This window comes from Schistocerca cancellata, chromosome 7 (genome assembly GCF_023864275.1).
Source record: "Schistocerca cancellata isolate TAMUIC-IGC-003103 chromosome 7, iqSchCanc2.1, whole genome shotgun sequence".
NCBI lineage: Eukaryota > Metazoa > Arthropoda > Insecta > Orthoptera > Acrididae > Schistocerca > Schistocerca cancellata.
In genome coordinates, this window is record NC_064632.1 from 232,821,212 (window position 1) to 232,840,695 (window position 19,484).

Genomic DNA, 19,484 nt, shown 5'->3' on the forward strand with positions numbered 1-19,484 from the left:
CCTAAAAACGACGTTCACATTTATGCAAATATATCCACACCTTCTGTTCGGAATTTCTGGGTTCAGAACGATTATAACACAGCATTGACGCCTGGTGATGGCTACCCATCTACCGCCACTGCAAAGAGGTGGGCTCCCCTTCGCGTTTTAGACGTAGAGTCGCGATGCGGCTGTGGTTTACAGTCGCGTAAAATTGTTCTTCAGCAGATATGAAAACATTAAACTTCAAATGATCACATATATACGTGTCAGACATTTTTGAAAGTTTCACATGAGCTGGAGCAAAATTTTCGCTGTACTCCACTGATAATGACACGTCCGAAATCGCAACCGCAAATCTTATGAATAAATAGTTTCTTTAGTCCAAGGCGATCATAATATCTTTTAAAAGAGTCTTGAAAAAAGATTCCAGCAGTTGCCCCGCCGTTTGCCCATTAGCGCCCTGTGCTGCGTCATGATACGCGTTGTTCAATGCAAGTGCACCCGCCACGATGGATTACTCACTAATGTCGCGAGCACAGCGTTTTCATGTTTGCTTCTAGTTCCCGCTAATCTGCGATTGCACTCTACAGTATTGCGACACTATCCTTATAAGCATTAAAATGACCACTCGTCTTTTACTGGCCTCATCTTACCCATTTATTTCCGAAACAACTTTCATGTACAGGAAATGCATGTATTACTAACACGTCTGCGTAAGTTTTAGTGTATCCTGAATTTGTGAATTGCTGTAATCAATATTTTAAAAGAATTTATAAACATATACCAGAAGCACTAAGCCTTTCGACCTGTCGGTGAGTTCAGATTTAATTTATTGTTGGCTTTCTCAACTGGTCTTCAGCCAGCCTACTCTTCGAAATGCCGTTTGGCCCAGACTGTAAATTGGTCTCGGTAAAGGCGCACAACCATTCTGTTATACATGGGACGGTAGTTTTAGGCGACATCCCGTGATTTTATCCTTTAAACTGTAACTGTTGAGCGATGGCGTATACATCTGTTCCACGTCCTGTTTCTTATCCGTCATCGTATAGCTTAAGACACAGAATGCTGGCTTTTGAGACTAGATCACTGAATCACTGCTTAGGATCAACTACCAATGCGGGATTGGTACGCAGGTGTTTCCCAAAATTATCTAGGCGAATGCAGGGCTAGTTTTGTATCGTCGTTTCAGAAAACACAAACAGATCAAGTATATACGATTCACAAACATGGCATACTCGTCTTTCGTCTGATAGGATAACTTGCGTTAGTGACAAAAGGAAAGGTATTCGATGACAGAATTGAGGTTATAATAATTTTACAAATCGTGCACTGGCCACTTCCCATCATTTGTGAAACCTTCCTCAGATGGGATAAACACAGAAGGAGAAGAAAATGAAGAAGCAGAAGAAGAAGAAAAAGATAAGAAGAAGATATAAGACCGTATACTGCGTGACCGCATTTATCCAAATTTTATGCAAGGACTATTTGGCTTTTTAAATGTTAAGAAATGAATCAAGACATGAAGCAGATAATAAACAAGAAGATTTCTTTCCCTAATTTACAAAATACAGACTTACAACAAATGCATGGCTTTAACAGAAACAAACTATACTGTTTCTCCTGATTTAGGTTTTCCATGATTTCCCTAAATCGCTTCAGGCAAATGCCAGGATGGTTCCTTGGAAAGGGCACGGTGGACTTCTTTTCCTAATCTGATGAGGCTGATGACATCGCTGTTTGGTTCCCTCCCCCAAATCAACCGACCAACCCTGAAATTGGTTCGGCTGCTGACAGTGTTGTGGGTTTGTTTGTTTTTTAAGCGAAATAGTGTATTGATATAAACCTGACATCTAAGATTCTTGGTAACTGTGTTTTCTATTGTTGCCTGTTATAGCTAGTGCAACGTACCTTTGAAAATGCATATTCTCCATACATCATGATGGACTTGTAGTCAAATTGCTCTCCCAGTGTGTCGACTGACTCATTAGCGTGCTTCGCGAAAGCAGCACCAAACCCCTGGAAGTGGCAATATGAGTCAGATACAGAAAAAGACAAGAACAATACAGTGATTTAGAATCAGTTATACAGACATCTCTTACAGGAAGAATATTGTGCCAGAAAATGTCTATCCAGTCATCCCGGTCAGGGCGGTTCATCTCGTGCCAGAAGCCGACGGCGTGGCCCAGTTCGTGGATGACAATTCCTAGGTACCTGTAACAGAGCATTCCAGACCATCACAAGCCAAAACAATGTAACTTTTTTCTGTAAACACAGTCTATCAGTGCCATTTGGTCTACTACATCAGAAACAGGTGTCGTGAACATGAAATAATGCATTCTGTTTTCGTTATAATGAAACTTTTTGACGGATTAAAACTGTGTGTTGGAAAGGGACTCTAAGCATGATCATTGACTTTCACGGACACCTTTCTTACTATTCTTATGTGGAAAACATGCAGAGAAGGGAGGAAGACAACTGTTAAAGGTATGGCTCACAACGAGTAAATTCGACGCTCTGTAGCGTCGTTGGGTGTGGTTTCCGAACATGGTCTTATGTCAATTTGTTCCTTTAACCACCTTCAACAACCCCTCGAAGTTTGTCGCAAAATTTCTCGAACATCCTGTATACCTGCATCACAAAAGCTAAACCATTTTAAATGTGGACCTTGAAGACACGACAAACGAAGGCATTCCCATCACTTAGATCCATCTGTTCACACTGCTTACTGGTAACCAATCGTGATGATATAAATCAGGAGTACTGCAGTACTTATGTGCTGCTGTGGCAACAATGGTATGAGTCAACAGCAACTGGGATCAACTGGTAAGTATCAAGCGTCACAAGATTCTTGCTTCGAGCAATGGAAGCCTGTTCTTTGTTGAGAGTCCATGCAGCGACTGAATACACGGAAGGATGAGAATTGTGCTAATCCGTACTCTCGGGAAAGGGCCTGGCCCTCACTATCATTTGACGTCTATACCCAGGGGACCACGCACTGCTCCAAGGTTTCTCCTCCAGTGGCGCTTGTCCTCTGCTCATTGTCGCCCATCAACTGCCATGCCAATTTGTCTCTGACCTTCCATGATTACTGCACGAAACCCAGTAGCTTTAAGAAAGGAATTCATTCGGACGACATGACCTGCCCATTTAAGGCATGCTCTTCTTATTAGGTTCTTTACGTAATTTCTGTTGTTTGTATTTATGTCGCGCTTACCATTTTCCATAGCTATGTCATGCAGTGGGCCAAAAACTTCCGTTCAAAAGTGAATGGACGGTTGTAGTTTTGTTTCAGAGTGTTCTGTGTTTCACACACCCATATAACATTATGAGTTTGATTAGTGTCTTGTATACAATGACGGAAAAAAACCGCAACACCAAGAAGGAGTTGTGTGACATAAACGAAATTGGTAGGCATGTTTCTATATCTGAAAGATGATGTCTCTTAAAATTTCGCGCCAGATGCATAACAGTGGAGCTAGTAGCGCCGCTATGAGGATGCCAATCAAGTTTGTTTCAAATACACGCTGTAGAGATCGTGAAAGTTAGTTACCTTTGAGAATCCACGCAATGATTTGATGTTAATCAAGAATGCCTTCAAGCCGACAAAGACGCCATTATCAACACCTCATTGAGTTTGAACGAGGTCGTGTAATAGGTCTGCGAGAAGGCGGATGCTCCTTCGGTGATACTGCAGAAAGACTTGGCAGGAATTTAGCCACTGTACATGACTGCTGGCTGTGGTGCTCACGCGAAAGTACGATCGCAAGAAGACTGGGCTTCAGACGGCCATATGGCACTACCAAGAGGGGAGACCATCGTGTTCGGCGCATCGTACTGCACCTGCTGCAGCCATTTGAGCAGCAGTTGGCACCACAGAACTGTTACAAATCGGTTACTTCAAGAACAGACAGACGCCTTGTAGTGTGCATTCCAGTGATCCCAAACCGAAATCATTTGCGACATCAGTGGTGTTAAGCCAGAACTCGTTGGAGGGCAGGGTGAAGGTCTGTTGTTTTCTGATGAAACCTGGGTTTGCCTCGGTGCCGGTGATGACTCTGTGTTGTTTAGAAGGAGGACATGTGAGCGCCTGCAACCAACCTGTCTGCGATCTAGACACACTCGACCTAAACGTGGAGTTAGGGTCTGGGAGATTATTTAGTATGACAGCAGGAGCACTCTTGTGGTTATCCCATGCACCCTGACTGCAAATTTGTGCGTTGTCTGACCTGTTGTGCTGTCATTCATGATCAGCATTCCAGGGGGTGTTTTCCAACAGGATAACGCTCGCCCTCATACCGCAGTTGTAATTCAACATGCTCTAGGAGTGTCGACATGTTGCATTGTCCTTGATCACCAGATCTGTCTACAATCGAGCACGTATGGGACCTCATCGGACGACAACTCCAACGGCATCCACAAACAACGTTAACTGTCCCTGTATTGACCGACCAAGTCCAACAGGCACGGAACTATATCTGACAAACTGACATGCGGTACCTGTACAACACAGTGCATGCTTGCATTCAGTATTCTGGCGGTTACATCGGTCATTAACGTACTGGCATTTCAAATTTGCAATAGCTTATCTCGTGCTTATATTATGATGCATTTTATTTAAATGTAGCGCCGCGGTAGTTAAATTACCCGAGATTTGGGTGTGATAGGTACCCGACAGACCATGTCTAAATTCGTCCCAGATAGTTGTTTTGTCTGCGACTGATTATGTGGTAATCAGTATTTACTTCGTCAACGAATAGTCCTATGCTCGTAGCAGCACTGTCCATGGTCCCAATACTTATACAACTCTCTCCCTCGATCTAGAGAGTTGGGCTACGTAGTAAGCATACGCCAAATGTGTGAGATCTTGCCTCAAAGCTTTATTCCAGAGAATTTTCACGAAACATTTCTTGCATAATCTTCTCCAGTGCAAGGATACATAATATATGCAATACGCCTCTATTGTTTAATCTGGTGGTGTACAAATTAATTTTGCTTTGAATTTCTCTCATGTTGCTTCACTATTTCTTCTTCCGTCCATCGTCGCCATCTTTTACTTCTCCATTATCTTGGCGTCTTTTCCAGATCAGATGTCGAGAGTTTGTTGAACACGCCTAACAGTGGAGTCTGATGCCTCAGAGGTAACGAGGGGCTGACAAGTCTCACAGACGCATGTCGTAACCTGCCAACGTCTCGCGGCTTTCGTATACCGCCGATCGTTTCCGCTGGCTTTGTCATAATTTAATGACATCTCAGCGTGTTCCCGAAACGAATGTCTGCCCAATAAGTAGTTATATTTGACAACGTTCACTCGAAAGTCAGGCTGAAAAAGTAAATGTGAAATAACGCTATTGCTATCTACTTTGAAAGATAAGGTATTACCGGAATAAACTTTTTTTTTAGTTACCTTCCTATCAAAAGTATTCTATCCTGAAATTTTACCCTATAATTTCTACTGACACTGCACAGAAATGGGATGAGGAGTTTGATCAATAAACAATAACCATTTTTTTGTAAGTAGTGCAACAGTTTCGTCATATTTATTGGATGAAATACGTTTGATTCAAAAAGGTTCTAGTTTCTATTTCCTCTTTAAAAAATTGTACCGAAGTGCGAAGAACATTTACGACACAGATAAGTTCTTCCCTCGGCGAAATGTTTTTCTCTTCAACTCGTTTTTAGAAATTAAAAAAGAGAAAAATGTTGCAGAGAACCAAAACTACGAATAGAATGTGTTGTGAACTACTTTGGTGTCGAGCTTATACTCGTGTCACCGTACAGTCGATATGTTGTCCTGTGTACGCTTTTCGCGCTGGTGTTAGTCGTTTCTGTTTCAGCTCTCTATGCAGCTGGACCAGTAACGTTGCAGAACGATGACCGGGTAATTACTTCAATTTTTCCAAATGGACAATCAATTCCAGTAAACTGGCTCCATCACTTTTACTGTTGGGAATTCGGTTTCCACTTTTCTAGTGCACTGAAATAGTCGCCAACCTACTGTTGTGTCTAGGGTTTCGTGACGAATCAAAGTTTTGTATATAATTACATAATGACATTAGAAACTTTCTAAATAAATACTTCCGTCCAATGTCTTTGTTCTGGAGTTAGCATTCATTGCACCTATCACACGCTGAATGTACACACATGTAGAGATTTATATAGAATATTATGTACCGGTTCATACGAGATGCTTAATATCTCACGAATCTTAACTTGTATAGCTATACTAAGAATTTTATCGACCATTTTTTCAGAAGCGAACCACCACTGTGCGTCCGAATCGAGTCAGATTTGTAGCACTCAGACGACCTCATTAATTTATACAGTAATAAACAGTCCTTTGAGATGAGGCCGTCTCCTCATGAATTTTCCTCATCTCATTTCATATATGCCTCATACCTCATCTCCTAATTTAAAAAAGGTGTTAACTAATAAAAATCAGCCTCTTCCATTTCTACGAAAAAAAATATCGCACCGATTACTTACGGCAGCTGCCAAAATAGAACTGTTCGTTACACTTTTTTGGAAGTTTGAATAATATCACTGAGAAAAATCTCATTTGGTAACAATCACCCCGATAAACAAACTCTTCTGTTGTTTCGTGAGTATTCGTATAATCCATAACTCGACAGGTCAGGTTCTGACCTCTTATTAGTTACTTACCTACGAAGGCCAATTTTGAGGTCAGCACGATAGGTGTTAACGTGACAGAGCGCTCAGTTATAGAAGTAATTTACAATACAATCTCTAGTGGCCTGGTTTCACAATAGGGTGCTGGTAATGGGCAGTCCTGTTTTGAAGCCCACTGCATATTTATGGGAAGCGCTGCAACGCAGACTTCGTCCGACCCTAAACACCCACTGAACATGAAGACTACTGGCACAGCTGTTGGCCTTATGGGCTGCCGTCTGACACTCAATCGCAAGGTTGCCCATGACAATATGGACTGGGTTCTCTCAGTGTAGGACGCTAAACTTTAGCTCGCACCACCGTTATGTCTGGATACTTTTGATCACGTGATTAAGTCGGTTGGTCTTTTTATAATTGCACTGTCTAATGTGCGAAAATCTCTGCTTCCGGTAGTCTGGTAGAACTATCCAAGCGCGACTCATAACCCGTCATCACACCTTTACTGCGGCCAGTACGTCGTCTCCTATCTTCCAAACTTCACATTAAGTTCTCTGTGTAACTTGCAAGACTAGCACTCCTGGAAGAAAGAATTTGCGATGACGTGGTTTAGCGACAGACTGGGGATGTCCCGAGTTCGAATCCCAGTCTGGCACACAGTTTAGTCTGCCAGGAAGTTTCACATCAGCGCATGTGAAAATTTAAATCTGGAAACATTCCCCCGGCTGTGGCTAAGCCATGTCTCTGCATTACCCTTTCTTTCAGGAGTGCTAGTCTTGTAAGTTACGCGGGAGCACTTCTGTAAAGTTTGTGAGGTAGGAGACGAGGCATGGGCGGAAGTAAAGCTGTGAGAAGGGGTCGTGACTCGTGCTTGGGTAGCTCAGTCACACTGGTCCGAGAAAGGCGAAGGTCCCGAGTTCGAGTCTCGGTCTGGCACACAGTTTTACTCTACCAGGAAGTTTCATCCCTTTATTCCTGTTTCGTGCTAACCTTTCCATCTCTGTAGTATTACGACACCCTACGTCCTCTAAAAAGAGTTTGAGTATTCCTATTTTTGATTCTATCTACTATATCTCCTTCCCCCATTTGCTGCTTACAATATAAGTTTACTATTTCTGGATGTTGTTTTGCTTTCTGTCAAAAAAAAAAAAATGGCTCTGAGCACTATGGGACTCAACATCTTAGGTCATAAGTCCCCTAGAACTTAGAACTACTTAAACCTAACTAACCTAAGGACATCACACACACCCATGCTCGAGGCAGGATTCGAACCTGCGAACATAGCAGTCCCGCGGTTCCGGACTGCAGCGCCAGAACCGCTAGACCACCGCGGCCGGCTTTCTGTCAATAGATCCTCTTTGTCTTTGTGGAGGATCTCCATTTTGTGCCCATGCCAAAGATTGTATGTTGACACGCGTAGTTTTATTTTCTGCATAAAAATGCTCTTTGAAACGCGGCTGAAAGGTTCTACTTGCTAACTCAATATATTGTTTTTGGTAGTCGCTACACAAGATTCAAAGATACAAGAGTTTAGATACTTATTTTTTTCCGCATGAGGTATTATGTCTAACTTCTGTGCTGAAATGTTTCCTGATTTGAAGGAAACTTTTAATTTAATTTTACGCAAGGATCTTCCAGTTTTGTCAGATTTTAGGTCGTGATGTGTCATATTGTTTCTTATTTAATTTAGGTTCTTTCTCCCTTCATTTCAATTTGTTAAATGTACGTGTGACTATAGAGTTGTCGTACCCATTTGTTATGGCAGTGTTCTTCAGAGTATCAGCTTTTTTCTAGCCTTGTATTGTGATAGTGGTAGAGAGAAATTATAGAAAATAGACGGTTGAATGCAATAACAATCTACTTAACTCAAAAACTGTGTGGAGAATTGACCAAGACAACACGAGAATTGTTGGATATTTGTGGAAAAGAGAAAATTAAACTTTATAAATTTGGAAGACACGGTAGAAAAAGTTAACGAGTACTACTAGTAAGGTTGTAGACAAAGTTTGAAGCAAGTGAGGTGCAGATTGGCGGTGGTTAAAAAAACAGAAGGATGTAGGTTGCTGTAAGTACTGGGAGATGAAGAAGCTTGCACAGGATAGAGTAGCATGGAGAGCTGCATCAAACCAGTCTCAGAACTAAGACCACAACAACAACAACAACAGAGGGAATAAACTAAAAAAGGTGTTTTTGGAAATTCTTTACCACAAAAGAAAGAAGTTAATGAAGAACGAATTAAGATGTCTAGGAAAAATTGAGCTACAGGGGATAGGCAAAATAACGTGAACAATGGTAGGAATGGGATGGTTGTGTTTGACGGTCAACAACGCAGGTAAGGCACGTGTCGCACTGGACTGTGCGTGTTCAGTATCTCCTAGGCATCATTGCAGGTTTTTTACGAGTAGTACACACTTCGTATTTGCATTCAGAGGCCGAGGGCGGCATGCAATGAAAAACGTAACAGAGATCCAAAGAGGGCAGATTATGGGGGCCCGATTAGTTGGAGCGTCGTAACCAAAACAGCCAACTTACTGAATGTTTCAAGAGCAACTGTTTCTACAGTCATAACAGTCTACACAAAACATGGAAAGACATCAACGTGTAAACGTAATAGTGGGCGCAAATCAAAACTAAATGACAGAGATCATTGCACGCTAATACGAATTGTGTCAAAACAACACAAAACTACGGTGGCTAAAGTGACTGCAGAGCTCAATAGCCATCTCCGAGACCCTGTATCTATCGACACTGTCCGCCGAGAACTCCATAAAGCAAATATTCATGGACGAGATGCAATACCGAAACCATTAGTGACGACAACCAACCAAAGAAGCGCAAAACATGGTGTCAGGAGCATAAATCCTGGACAGCTGATCAGTGGGAATACGTCATATGGTCCGACGAGTCAATGTTTTCGTTATTTCCAACATCGGGCCGGGTTTATGTCTAGAGAACGCCAAAAGAAGCCTACAATCCTGATTGCTTGATTCAGACGTTTAAGCGTGGAGGTGGAAGTGTGATGATGTGGGCAGCCATATCATGGTATTCTGTTGGTCCTATCATTACTCTCAAAGGCAGTGTTACAGCCAAGTATTATGTGAACAGTTTAGGTGATCAGGTGCACACCATAATTCAAATATTGTTCTCCAACAATGATGCCATATTTCAGGACGATAATGCATCCACATTCAGAGCCAGGACAGTAGAATCGTGGTATGAGGAGAAGCAACTGAACTGCAGCGTCTCCCGTGGCCAGTACAGTCCCCGGAATTGAACATTTTCGAGCACTTTTGGGTGGTATTGGAGCGCAGACTCCGGAGCAGATTTCCGCCTCCCTCGTCACTACAGGAGTTAGAAGAGGTTCTGATTGAAGAGTGGCCTAACATTCCACTGGAGAGTATACAATCATTATAAGCCAATATTCCAAGAAGAATTCCAGCCGTATTACGGCCCCTTATTAATAAACCATTCTCAAGTAAGTACAGGTGTTCACATTAGTTTGCCTATCCCCTGTGTGTTGGACGGGTCAGCAGGGGGAAAAAGTATAACGGCATTCACAGATTAAAACAACTGAAACACACTATTGAGGATGAAGGATGTACTGACTTGAAGATTTACCTGTGTAAAGCGCGTGGACACATTTTGTTTGATAACGAGAGAATGATGTTGTAATTACCTACGGCCTTGTCCTCCACTTTACATGATGACTGAGCGAACACAGGGTGTTTTAAGATGTTTTGTGACATCAGGACACCTCGCTAATATGTTAGGACGAAGGTATTGACGTGTGTAGGACTAGGTATCTCTTTCCCATATTGTACAAGCTAACTCTTCCGTGCTTGAATTACACAGCTTCCGATAAATCGATCTGGCATCTGGATTCTCCGGGACTACATTTATTTGGTTGTTTCATCTTAAATCTCACCATATTAAACGATTGAAAATGATAACTGTGATTGATCACCGACCGTCTAGTCAAACGATAGCGGATCTTTTCGACTATTTGCTGAAATTACAATCGTTTTAATTTATTAAGTCAGTGGCCAGTATTTTCACCAAGATCTGATCGTCTTCAAATACCACTGCATTTGTAACAACGTGTGTGTGTGTGTGTGTGTGTGTGTGTGTGTGTGAATTTTGCAGACACACAGATTCCCGTGAGTGTTTTATTCTCTGTTTTCACATATTGACAGGAAATTTTCTGTAAGTTCCTCTCTCCCTTGTTCGTCATGTTGTTGGGTCGGTGTTTATAGCGGTGATGTAGAGCGCCCTAAAGCAAAAGTTTCAGTTAACCGATCTATAACGAGCACAGATTATCACAAGACAGAATTAGGTGCAGTGTGGCACCAAATAACTTGAATGACTGATGTTAAGGCAAAACTGTTGTTCTGTCTTCTGAAGACTCATCCACTGGGCCCCAAAGAACGTCTCATTGCTCGTCTGAAACAACGCTAGTAGTTCCAGCGTTAAGTTCTGCTGATGTGTTGGCGGATGTGGCTTATCGTTTATTTTGGAGCTTTATTGGTAGTAGTTGCTGATAAGTACCTTGAAGTTTGTGCGATTGACCACTGTGGCATTCATCGCGGACTGTGACGTCTACAGCGCAATATTCCCAGTAGACGCTTAGCATCGTGACTGGGTAATTTCGAAACACGGACAGTATTTGAAACAGAGATAACTGCCATTTAAGAGCCACTATCATGCTGCATTCCAACAATACCCTTCTGCCGTCTCTATTGCACTGTGATATAATTCTATTGAATGCTTCGCTCCTTTCGTGCGTCGGAGACCTATTGCGCTACTCGATCTGTTACTAATCCACAGCGTCAAGTGGTGGACCCTCTTTTCTTGACAGCCTAAATTTTTGCGTAATAGTGATGAAACAGTGAAAGCGGCTGACGATCAAGGCCGGATACAAATCCTTGGATATCACAGAAGATACTGAACTTAATTGATGAAAGGAGAAAATATAAAAATGCAGCTAATGAAGCAGGCTAAAGGGAATACAAACGTCTAAAAATGATATTGAGAGGAAATGCCAAATGGCTAAGCAGGAATGTTTAGAGCACAAATGTGAGGATATAGAAGCATACATCACTAGGGGAAAGGTAGATAACGCCTACAGGAAAATTAAAGAATCGTTTGGAGAAAAGAAAAGCAGCCATGTGACTATCAAGAGCTCAGATGGAAAACCAGTACTAAGTGAAGAAGGGAAAGCTGAAAGTTGAAAGGAGTATGAAGAAGGGCTATACAAGAGAAATGTGCTTGAAGGCAATATTATAGAACGCAGAGGAAGATTGGATAGGAGAAATGATACTGCGAGAAGAATTTGATAGAGTATTGAAAGACCTAAGTCGAAATAAGACCCCCGGAGTAGACATTTCATCAGAACTACTGATGCCTTGGGAGAGCCAGTCATAACAAAAATATTCCACCTGGTATGCAAGACGTATGAGACAAGAGAAAACACCATCGGACTTCAAGAGGTTGTAATAATTCCATTTCCAAAGAAAGCAAATGCTGACAGGTGTGAATATTACCCAACTGTCAGTTTAATAAGTCATGGTTGCAAAATATTAACACGAATCATTTACATGCGTATGGAAAACTGACAGAAGTCGACCTCAGGGAAGATCAGTTTGGATTACGGAGAAATGGAGGAACACGCGAGGCAATACTGCCCCTACGACTTGATGCATGTTTGAAGATAGGTTAAGGAAAGGCAAATATACGTTAAGGATTTTATAGATTTGCAGAAGGTTTTTGAAAATGTCGACTGGAATACACTCTTCGAAATTATGAAGATAGCAGTAGCGAAATACAGGGAGCTAAGTATTATGTACAACTTGTACAGAAACCAGACGGCAGTTGTAGGACTCGAGGGGCATGAAAGGCAAGCAGTGGTTGGGAAGGGAGTGAGACTGGGTTTTAGCCTGTCTCCTATGTTACTCAATCAGTACAAAGAGCAACGACGTAAATGAAACATAAAAAATTGGAGACGGAATTAAAGTAATAAAACGATGTAATAGTGTTAGAGGCATCAAAATGCTTGGAAGAGCTGTTGAACCAAATGGACAGTCTCTTGAAAGGTTGATATAAGACGAACATCAACGACAGCAAAAAAAGGGTAATGGAATGTAGTCGACTCAGGCGATGCTGAGGGCATTAGATTAGGAAACGAATCACGAAATGTAGTACATGAGTTTTGATATTTGGGCAGTAAAATAACTGATGATGGTCCACGTAGTGAGGATATAAAATGCAGACTGGCAATGGCTAGAAAAGTGTTTCTGAAGAAGAGAAACTTGTTAACATCGAATATAGATATAAGTGTTAGGAAGTCTTTACTGAAAATACTGGTATGTGTCTGTAATGTAGTCTTGTAGAAAAGTGAAACATCGACGATAAACATCTCAGACAAAAAGAGAATAGAAGCTTTTGAAATATGGTGCTGAAGATTAGGTGGGTAGATCGCTTACTTAACGAGGAGGTGCTGAAGAGAATTAGAGAGAAAAGAAATTTGTGGCATAACCTGATGAGAAGAAGGGATCATTTGATGGGACACATTCTGAAACATTGTTGGAGGGAAATGGGAGAGGGGTGGGGATTTAAGTTGTAAAGGGAGACCAGAAGATGAACACAGTAAAAAGGTTCAAAAGGATGTAGGTTGCAGTAGCTACTCGGAGATTAAGAGGCTTATACAGGATGGAGTAGCGTGGAGGGCAGCATCAAATCAGTCTTCGGGCTGAAGACTACAACAACAACCAATTTTTTTGACGTAACGTAACTTCTGGCCACTTCATAAGATTTCTTGAAATCATGTAACCCTTTCTATGTCGATTGTTTTACTTAGAGTGACTTTATCAGCTTTCTTCATATGGTTCAAGTTTTCATATTTGGTTCCTCTTTGAAAATTATCCCTGGGATTACTAATATATACTGGTAGTCAGGACCACATCTTTTCGCAGTCAAAAAACAGGTTTTGTAGGAATAGCATCCACGAACTAATCTTGCAAAGCCTGAAGCTAATATTAAATTTAGTAATTAATATTGATTAATTAAAACATTTATAGAAACGCATCAGTAAGTTACGTGATACTTTGCCCTGGAAAAACCCAAGTTCAAATTTGTAATTTTTGAGTAAAATATAATCTTTTGTGTAACTTCGTTTTATAGCAGTTTTCCCTTTTGTATCTCCACGTCTAACCGGTTCAATCGATATGTTACAAAAACGATTTGCATGCAGACGGAACCAGCACTATGTGAGTGTCCCTGAATACTATTTTGATTCACTGAATCGTACGGAATATTGATCTTCCGGGTCACTGAAAACTATAAATCATCATTTTATGTATAAGACTCTAAGTAGCAATGGCGTAGAGCTTGTTTGACACCATAAGAAAGACGTCACAAGTTAAAATATTAACAGAAGCAGCTTCAGCTGAAGGTGGACAATTATAAACAGTTCTGGAAACTGTTGAGCCAGTTAAGCCTGTGATTACGATAAATACGAGGGTCGTTCGATTGGATTGGATTGGATTGTTTGGGGAAAGAGACCAAACAGCGAGGTCATCGGTATCACCGGATTAGGGAAGGACGAGGAAGGAAGTCGACTGTGCCCTTTCAAAGGAACCATCCCGGCATTTGCCTGGAGTGATTTAGGGAAATCACGGAAAACCTAAATCAGAATGGCCGGACGCGGGATTGAACCGTCGTCCTCCCGAATGCGAGTCCAGTGTGCTAATTTCTGCGCCACCTCGCTCGGTGGGTCGTTCAATAAAAAATGTCCCAAATTCCTTTTTACATCCTTTGTTATATATAAGAAAACTTTCTTTAAGATGCTTTCAAATTTGACGTTTCCTCTGTACTTATGCGAAGTTTCGAACAATTGTGACATAGCGAACACCCAGAATGACGTCCATGCAACTACGCAAGGCACGCGTTAGGTGCAAGGTGCTGTAATTGAATTCTTAGTTGCAGAAAAAGAAATCGCGATGAAAATCCATAAACGTTTGAGTACAGAGTATGGTAACGATTCAGTTGCCAGCACAAAGCTTCGTCCAGCTCAACAATGCATGTTCACACAAAAGTCTCAGAAGCCGAGAACACTTCGCGAACTAGGCTGGACATCATTGTCTCGTCCACCCTACAGTTCAGAGCTGGTGCCCTCGGAGTTCCATCTATTTCGGCCATTTCAATGTTTTACGTGGGACACATTATGGAGATGATGAGAGCGTAATTAATGCAGCGAAAACATGCTTATAAGAACAGGACGAGAGCTTTTACTAATAGGGATTACATACTATGACACAAAACTAGCTCATGGCCATAGAAGGTGATGGAGACTATGTAGAAAAACAGTACATGTAAAAGAAGTATTGATTGATATTGACACCAATTTTTTAGAATAAGTATGTTCTGAGAAAAAAGTGTGGATCAACGTTATCGAACGACTCTAGTACCTTTTTTAAATAGTACGGTGCCAAAACGTGAATATATAATGTGTAATTGGTGTAAGAGGCCTTTGTTTTTGTACTGAGCAATTATAAACTATAATTATGAAGTTTTTGTGTTTGTTATTTACGATGCTAATATCGGCTCAAACATGAAATGAAGCGGTGGACCTGAAATCTTGGACAAACCAACAATTATAGGAGAAGTATGTTGACACATAACAGACCTGCTAAAACGTTTTGGTTCAGTTGCTTTTGCTAAATGAATAACTGTAAACTTTGGAATGCAGAAGTTAATATATTTCTCATATTTTCATTTACTGATGTCTTGGGATTGTATTCTGGGGCAACTCCCCACTTAGGCTAAAAGAATTCATTGCACAAAATAAAATAATTAGAATTATGTGTGGGTTTGTCACACGTACATCTTGCTTTCATCTCGTTAACCAACTAGATTTACTAATCAAAGCCTTACAACATTTATTCACTTATCAAATATGATATCAACAATCCATCTGAGTTTGATTTTAATAGAGCTATTCAAAGTTACAAGAGTAGAAGGAAAACTGATCTGCGTTACCCATTAGTGAATCTAACTTTGATACAGGAAGGAGTAAAATACGCAGCTATGTGACTCTTTGACAATTCATCCCTCGAAATAAAATTTGTGACAAATGGCAGAAGCGTTTGCAAGTTTAGATTATAGACGTTTCTCTTTAGCAACTGATTCTATACGATAGAAGAATTCTTTGACAGAATTAATTAGTCATTTTTAAAGAAAAAATATGTAAAAGGCCAATATGAAACTATACAAATATGTTTTCCTATTATATATACATGGTGTTCAAAAACGAGTATCGAATACTCTGAGAGTACTTGTAGCATCCATTGAAACAAGAAAAATAAGTCGAATTAACATGGGTCCAGAAACGCCTACTTTCCTAGATAAAAAAGCTTTTACAGGAAGCACTGCGCGTCACTTGGCTGCGGACATTAGCACAGTTGTTGCACTGGCGGTCCGTCAAATGTATCGGCAGACTATCATGACGTCTTACTCACAGTACTCTACCTAACATTAGGCGGTCTATAGTCAGTTATGTGGTTCGATACTTGTTGTAGGCTACGTTAGTTTTCGTAATGTTTGTGTGCCTTATTGTACAGTACTGTCAACCATGGGTACGTATCACTGTGTTTTATCTTGTTCCAAACGCGCATTTATATATGTGTTCACTGTTATTGCGCTGTTTGTACGTTCAAATGGTGTAGTATATTTACGTTTTCTCTCTTCCACCACTTGTCAGCAATGGAAGCCTACTACTCGACAAGTGAAATGGCGGTATGACATTCTGTTATGGTTTAGCAAATTAACGTAGCCTGTGAGCCGGTGCCCTCTTTGCTGAAGGGTGTCAACAGCGCCGAGTGCCCTCTGATAAGCTGTTCGGCAGACTCTTCCAGCGTCTAAGGACACAGGTATCGTTGCACCTCGGAAGACTGACAGTGGAGGCCCCTCACCAGTCCACACGCCTGCCGTGGAGGAGTGGGTGCTACGTTCGGTGGAAGAAACCCCCGGGATCAGTGTGCAACGATTACCAGCAGAAGGCCTGTCTCACTCTCTTATCTAGGGGGGTACTTCATGATCAATTGCTGTACCCATATCATCTACAGCTCGTTCAACTCCTAAGGCCACAGAATCATCACGGCAGACAGCGGTTCTGTCAGTGGCCGTCGCAGAAGTGTGCAGCGCATCCACAGTTCACATCCAAGATTTTATCTACCGATGAGGCAGAGTTCTCAAGAGATGGTGTTTTGAATTTCCGTAACCAGCGTGTATGGGCAGATGTAAATCCGCGAGCAATTCAGGAAAGAGGGCATCAACACCGATTCTCAATCAACGTATGGGCAGGCGTGCTTGGCTATAGTTAATTAGAGCCATACGTGCTACCACAAAGGTTAACTGAGGCGCATTATTGATGTATTGCCTACCTTGACGGAGGCTGCGCGTTTGTAGCAACGAATACAAAATGTGGTTCACGCGTGATGACACACCAGCACACTTTCGTCACAATGTGCAGTCATTTCAGGACCTCTGGATTGTTCGGTGTGTGTGTGTGGGGGGGGGGGGGGGGCACACTTTCGACTGCGCCTTCCCCAGACCTCAATCGATTAGACTTTCTGGTTATGGGGACTCTTGAAGGAATTGGTCTTCGCAACGCCAATCAACGATGTGCGGATACTACAGGGGCGTATCTTCAATGAGTGCAAATAGATACAGCAACAACTGGGTACACTTCAAATGGGTGCGTCATTCCGTACGCCGGAGGGCAGAGGGGTGCATTGTCATGAATGGACGCCACGTTGAATATCCAATATAAACACGTGTTTATCTCAGAAAGTATGCATTTCCAGACCCATGTTTACTGGACTTAGTTTTCTTGTTTCGATGAGTACTACCACCTCTCAAAGTATTCGACACTTTTTTTGAACACCCTGTCTGTATAGGGTGAGTCAGGAGGAAAGGTACATGCTTTGAGGGGTGATAGTATTAGTGATTCTGAACAAAAAACTTCATATGGACGTATGCCCTATTCCGAATTGTTTCCGATATAGAACACATTTAATATCACTTCAGTATGTTTTTCTTGAATAACTCGAAAACCACACCCTCCAGCGCAAACGTGTCGCAGTACAAAATTAAACTATATTAAATTTCCTACAGAAAACGTCCTATTCATTTTTTCTGTAGAACAAATGGTTTGTGCGAAGCGAGTGTGAGAATGTCGAAAAACTCGCTCGACGCGCATGCTCTATAGCTTACGCAGTTTTTGTAGGCCAATTTGAGGTTTACAATGTGCCACAGTAGAGTAGAGCAAGTGGAAACGAACAATTTGATACGGGATATTTGTGGTCTATCTATCTGGGAAATTACCTCAATTGGCCTACAAAAACTACGTACGCTGCAGTGCATGCGCGTCGAGCGAGTTTTCAACATTCTCGCGCTCTCTCCCCCGCACAAACCGTTAGTTCTAGAGAAAAAAAATGAATAGGACCTTTTCTTCTGTAGGAAATTTAATATAGTTTAATTTTGCACTGCGACACGTTTGTGCTGGAGGGTGTGTTTTTCGAGTTATTCAAGAAAAACATACTAAAGTGATATTAAATGTGTTCTATCTTGGAAACCATTCGGAATGGGGCATGCGCCCATACGAAGTTTTTTGATCAGAATCACTAATACTGTCACCCCTCAAAGCGTGTAACTTTCCTCCTGAGTCACCCTGTATATCCCATGTCTGTTCTATTGATACGTTTCACATCTTAACCTTCATCATGACTACGATCTATGGAACAAGTACCTAACTACCCAACAGGAGTTGTGGGCTCGAGAATGTAACGATTATGGCTCACTTTTTCCAAACTAAACAACAAAATACATTACCTGATCGAAAGTATCCGGACCCATACATAATGTGCAGTAGGCCACTAAATGTCACGAGAGGCGAACTTGCTAGTATAAAAGAAGATGGGGAGCATTGTACTATCAGCAGAGAACCAGTAACAACAGAATGGGTCTGTCAGGAGAGCTCAGATGCGTCGAACGTGGACGAGTCATTGGATATCACATGAGTAACGAATCCATCAGGGACATTTCAGCCCTTCTAAAGCTGCCCAGGTCGATGTGATTGTGACTTGGAAAAGTGAATGAACATCCACAGCTGAAGCAAGAGCAGGCGGATCTGATATACAGACTGACCGAGTACTGCGGCGGGTGGCTGTAAAAAAAAAAAATTGCCCGAAATCAGCGGAAGGAATCGTTCGCGAGTTCCAGAGTGCTACCAGCAGTCCAGCTAGCACAATGACCGCGCGCAGGGGTTAAAAAGAGTGGGGTATATGGTCGGAAGCTATTTATAGGCCAAATATTTCTGTAATAAATGCTAAGAGAAGCTTGAGGTGACTGGAAGAGCGGTGCCACTGGACAGTGGATAACAGGAAAGAGTGTTTTTGGGTAATGAATCACATTGGACTCCGTGGCGAGCCGATGAAAGGGTTTGGGTTTGCGGATACCTTGAGGATGTTACTTGTCATCACGTGTAGCGTAGCATGGAGACGGTGGTGTTGCGATGTAGGCGTGTTTTTCGTAGTTAGGGTATGGTCCCATGGTTCGGCATTAGAAAACCATAAATGTGGAAGGACATGAACACATTTTACAGCATTGCGTCCCGTGTACAGTAGAGGATCAGACTGGAGACGATGACTGTTTATATCACCATGATAATGCACTCTGTCATAAAGCAGCAGCTATGAGGCAATGATTTATGGACAGTAACATTTCTGAAAGGACTGCCATGCCAAAAGTTCCGACCTGAGCACAATGGACCACTTTTGGGGTGATAATGTCGACTTCGCTCCACACCCCAGAGCCAAACAGCA

The 19,484-nt window shown here is 41.8% G+C and overlaps 1 protein-coding gene across 1 annotated transcript in view; it reads right to left on the reverse strand.

The window, feature by feature from the left end:
* Positions 1 to 19,484, reverse strand: part of LOC126092711 (high choriolytic enzyme 2-like) — a 60,470-nt gene that overhangs the window by 14,166 nt on the left and 26,820 nt on the right. Inside the window, exons 4-5 of the mRNA XM_049908435.1 lie at positions 2,082 to 2,193; positions 1,891 to 1,998 (exon numbers count right to left, since the gene is read on the reverse strand). Of these exons, the coding sequence (XP_049764392.1) occupies positions 1,891 to 1,998; positions 2,082 to 2,193 (220 nt within the window). The remainder of the gene's footprint in view (positions 1 to 1,890; positions 1,999 to 2,081; positions 2,194 to 19,484) is intronic.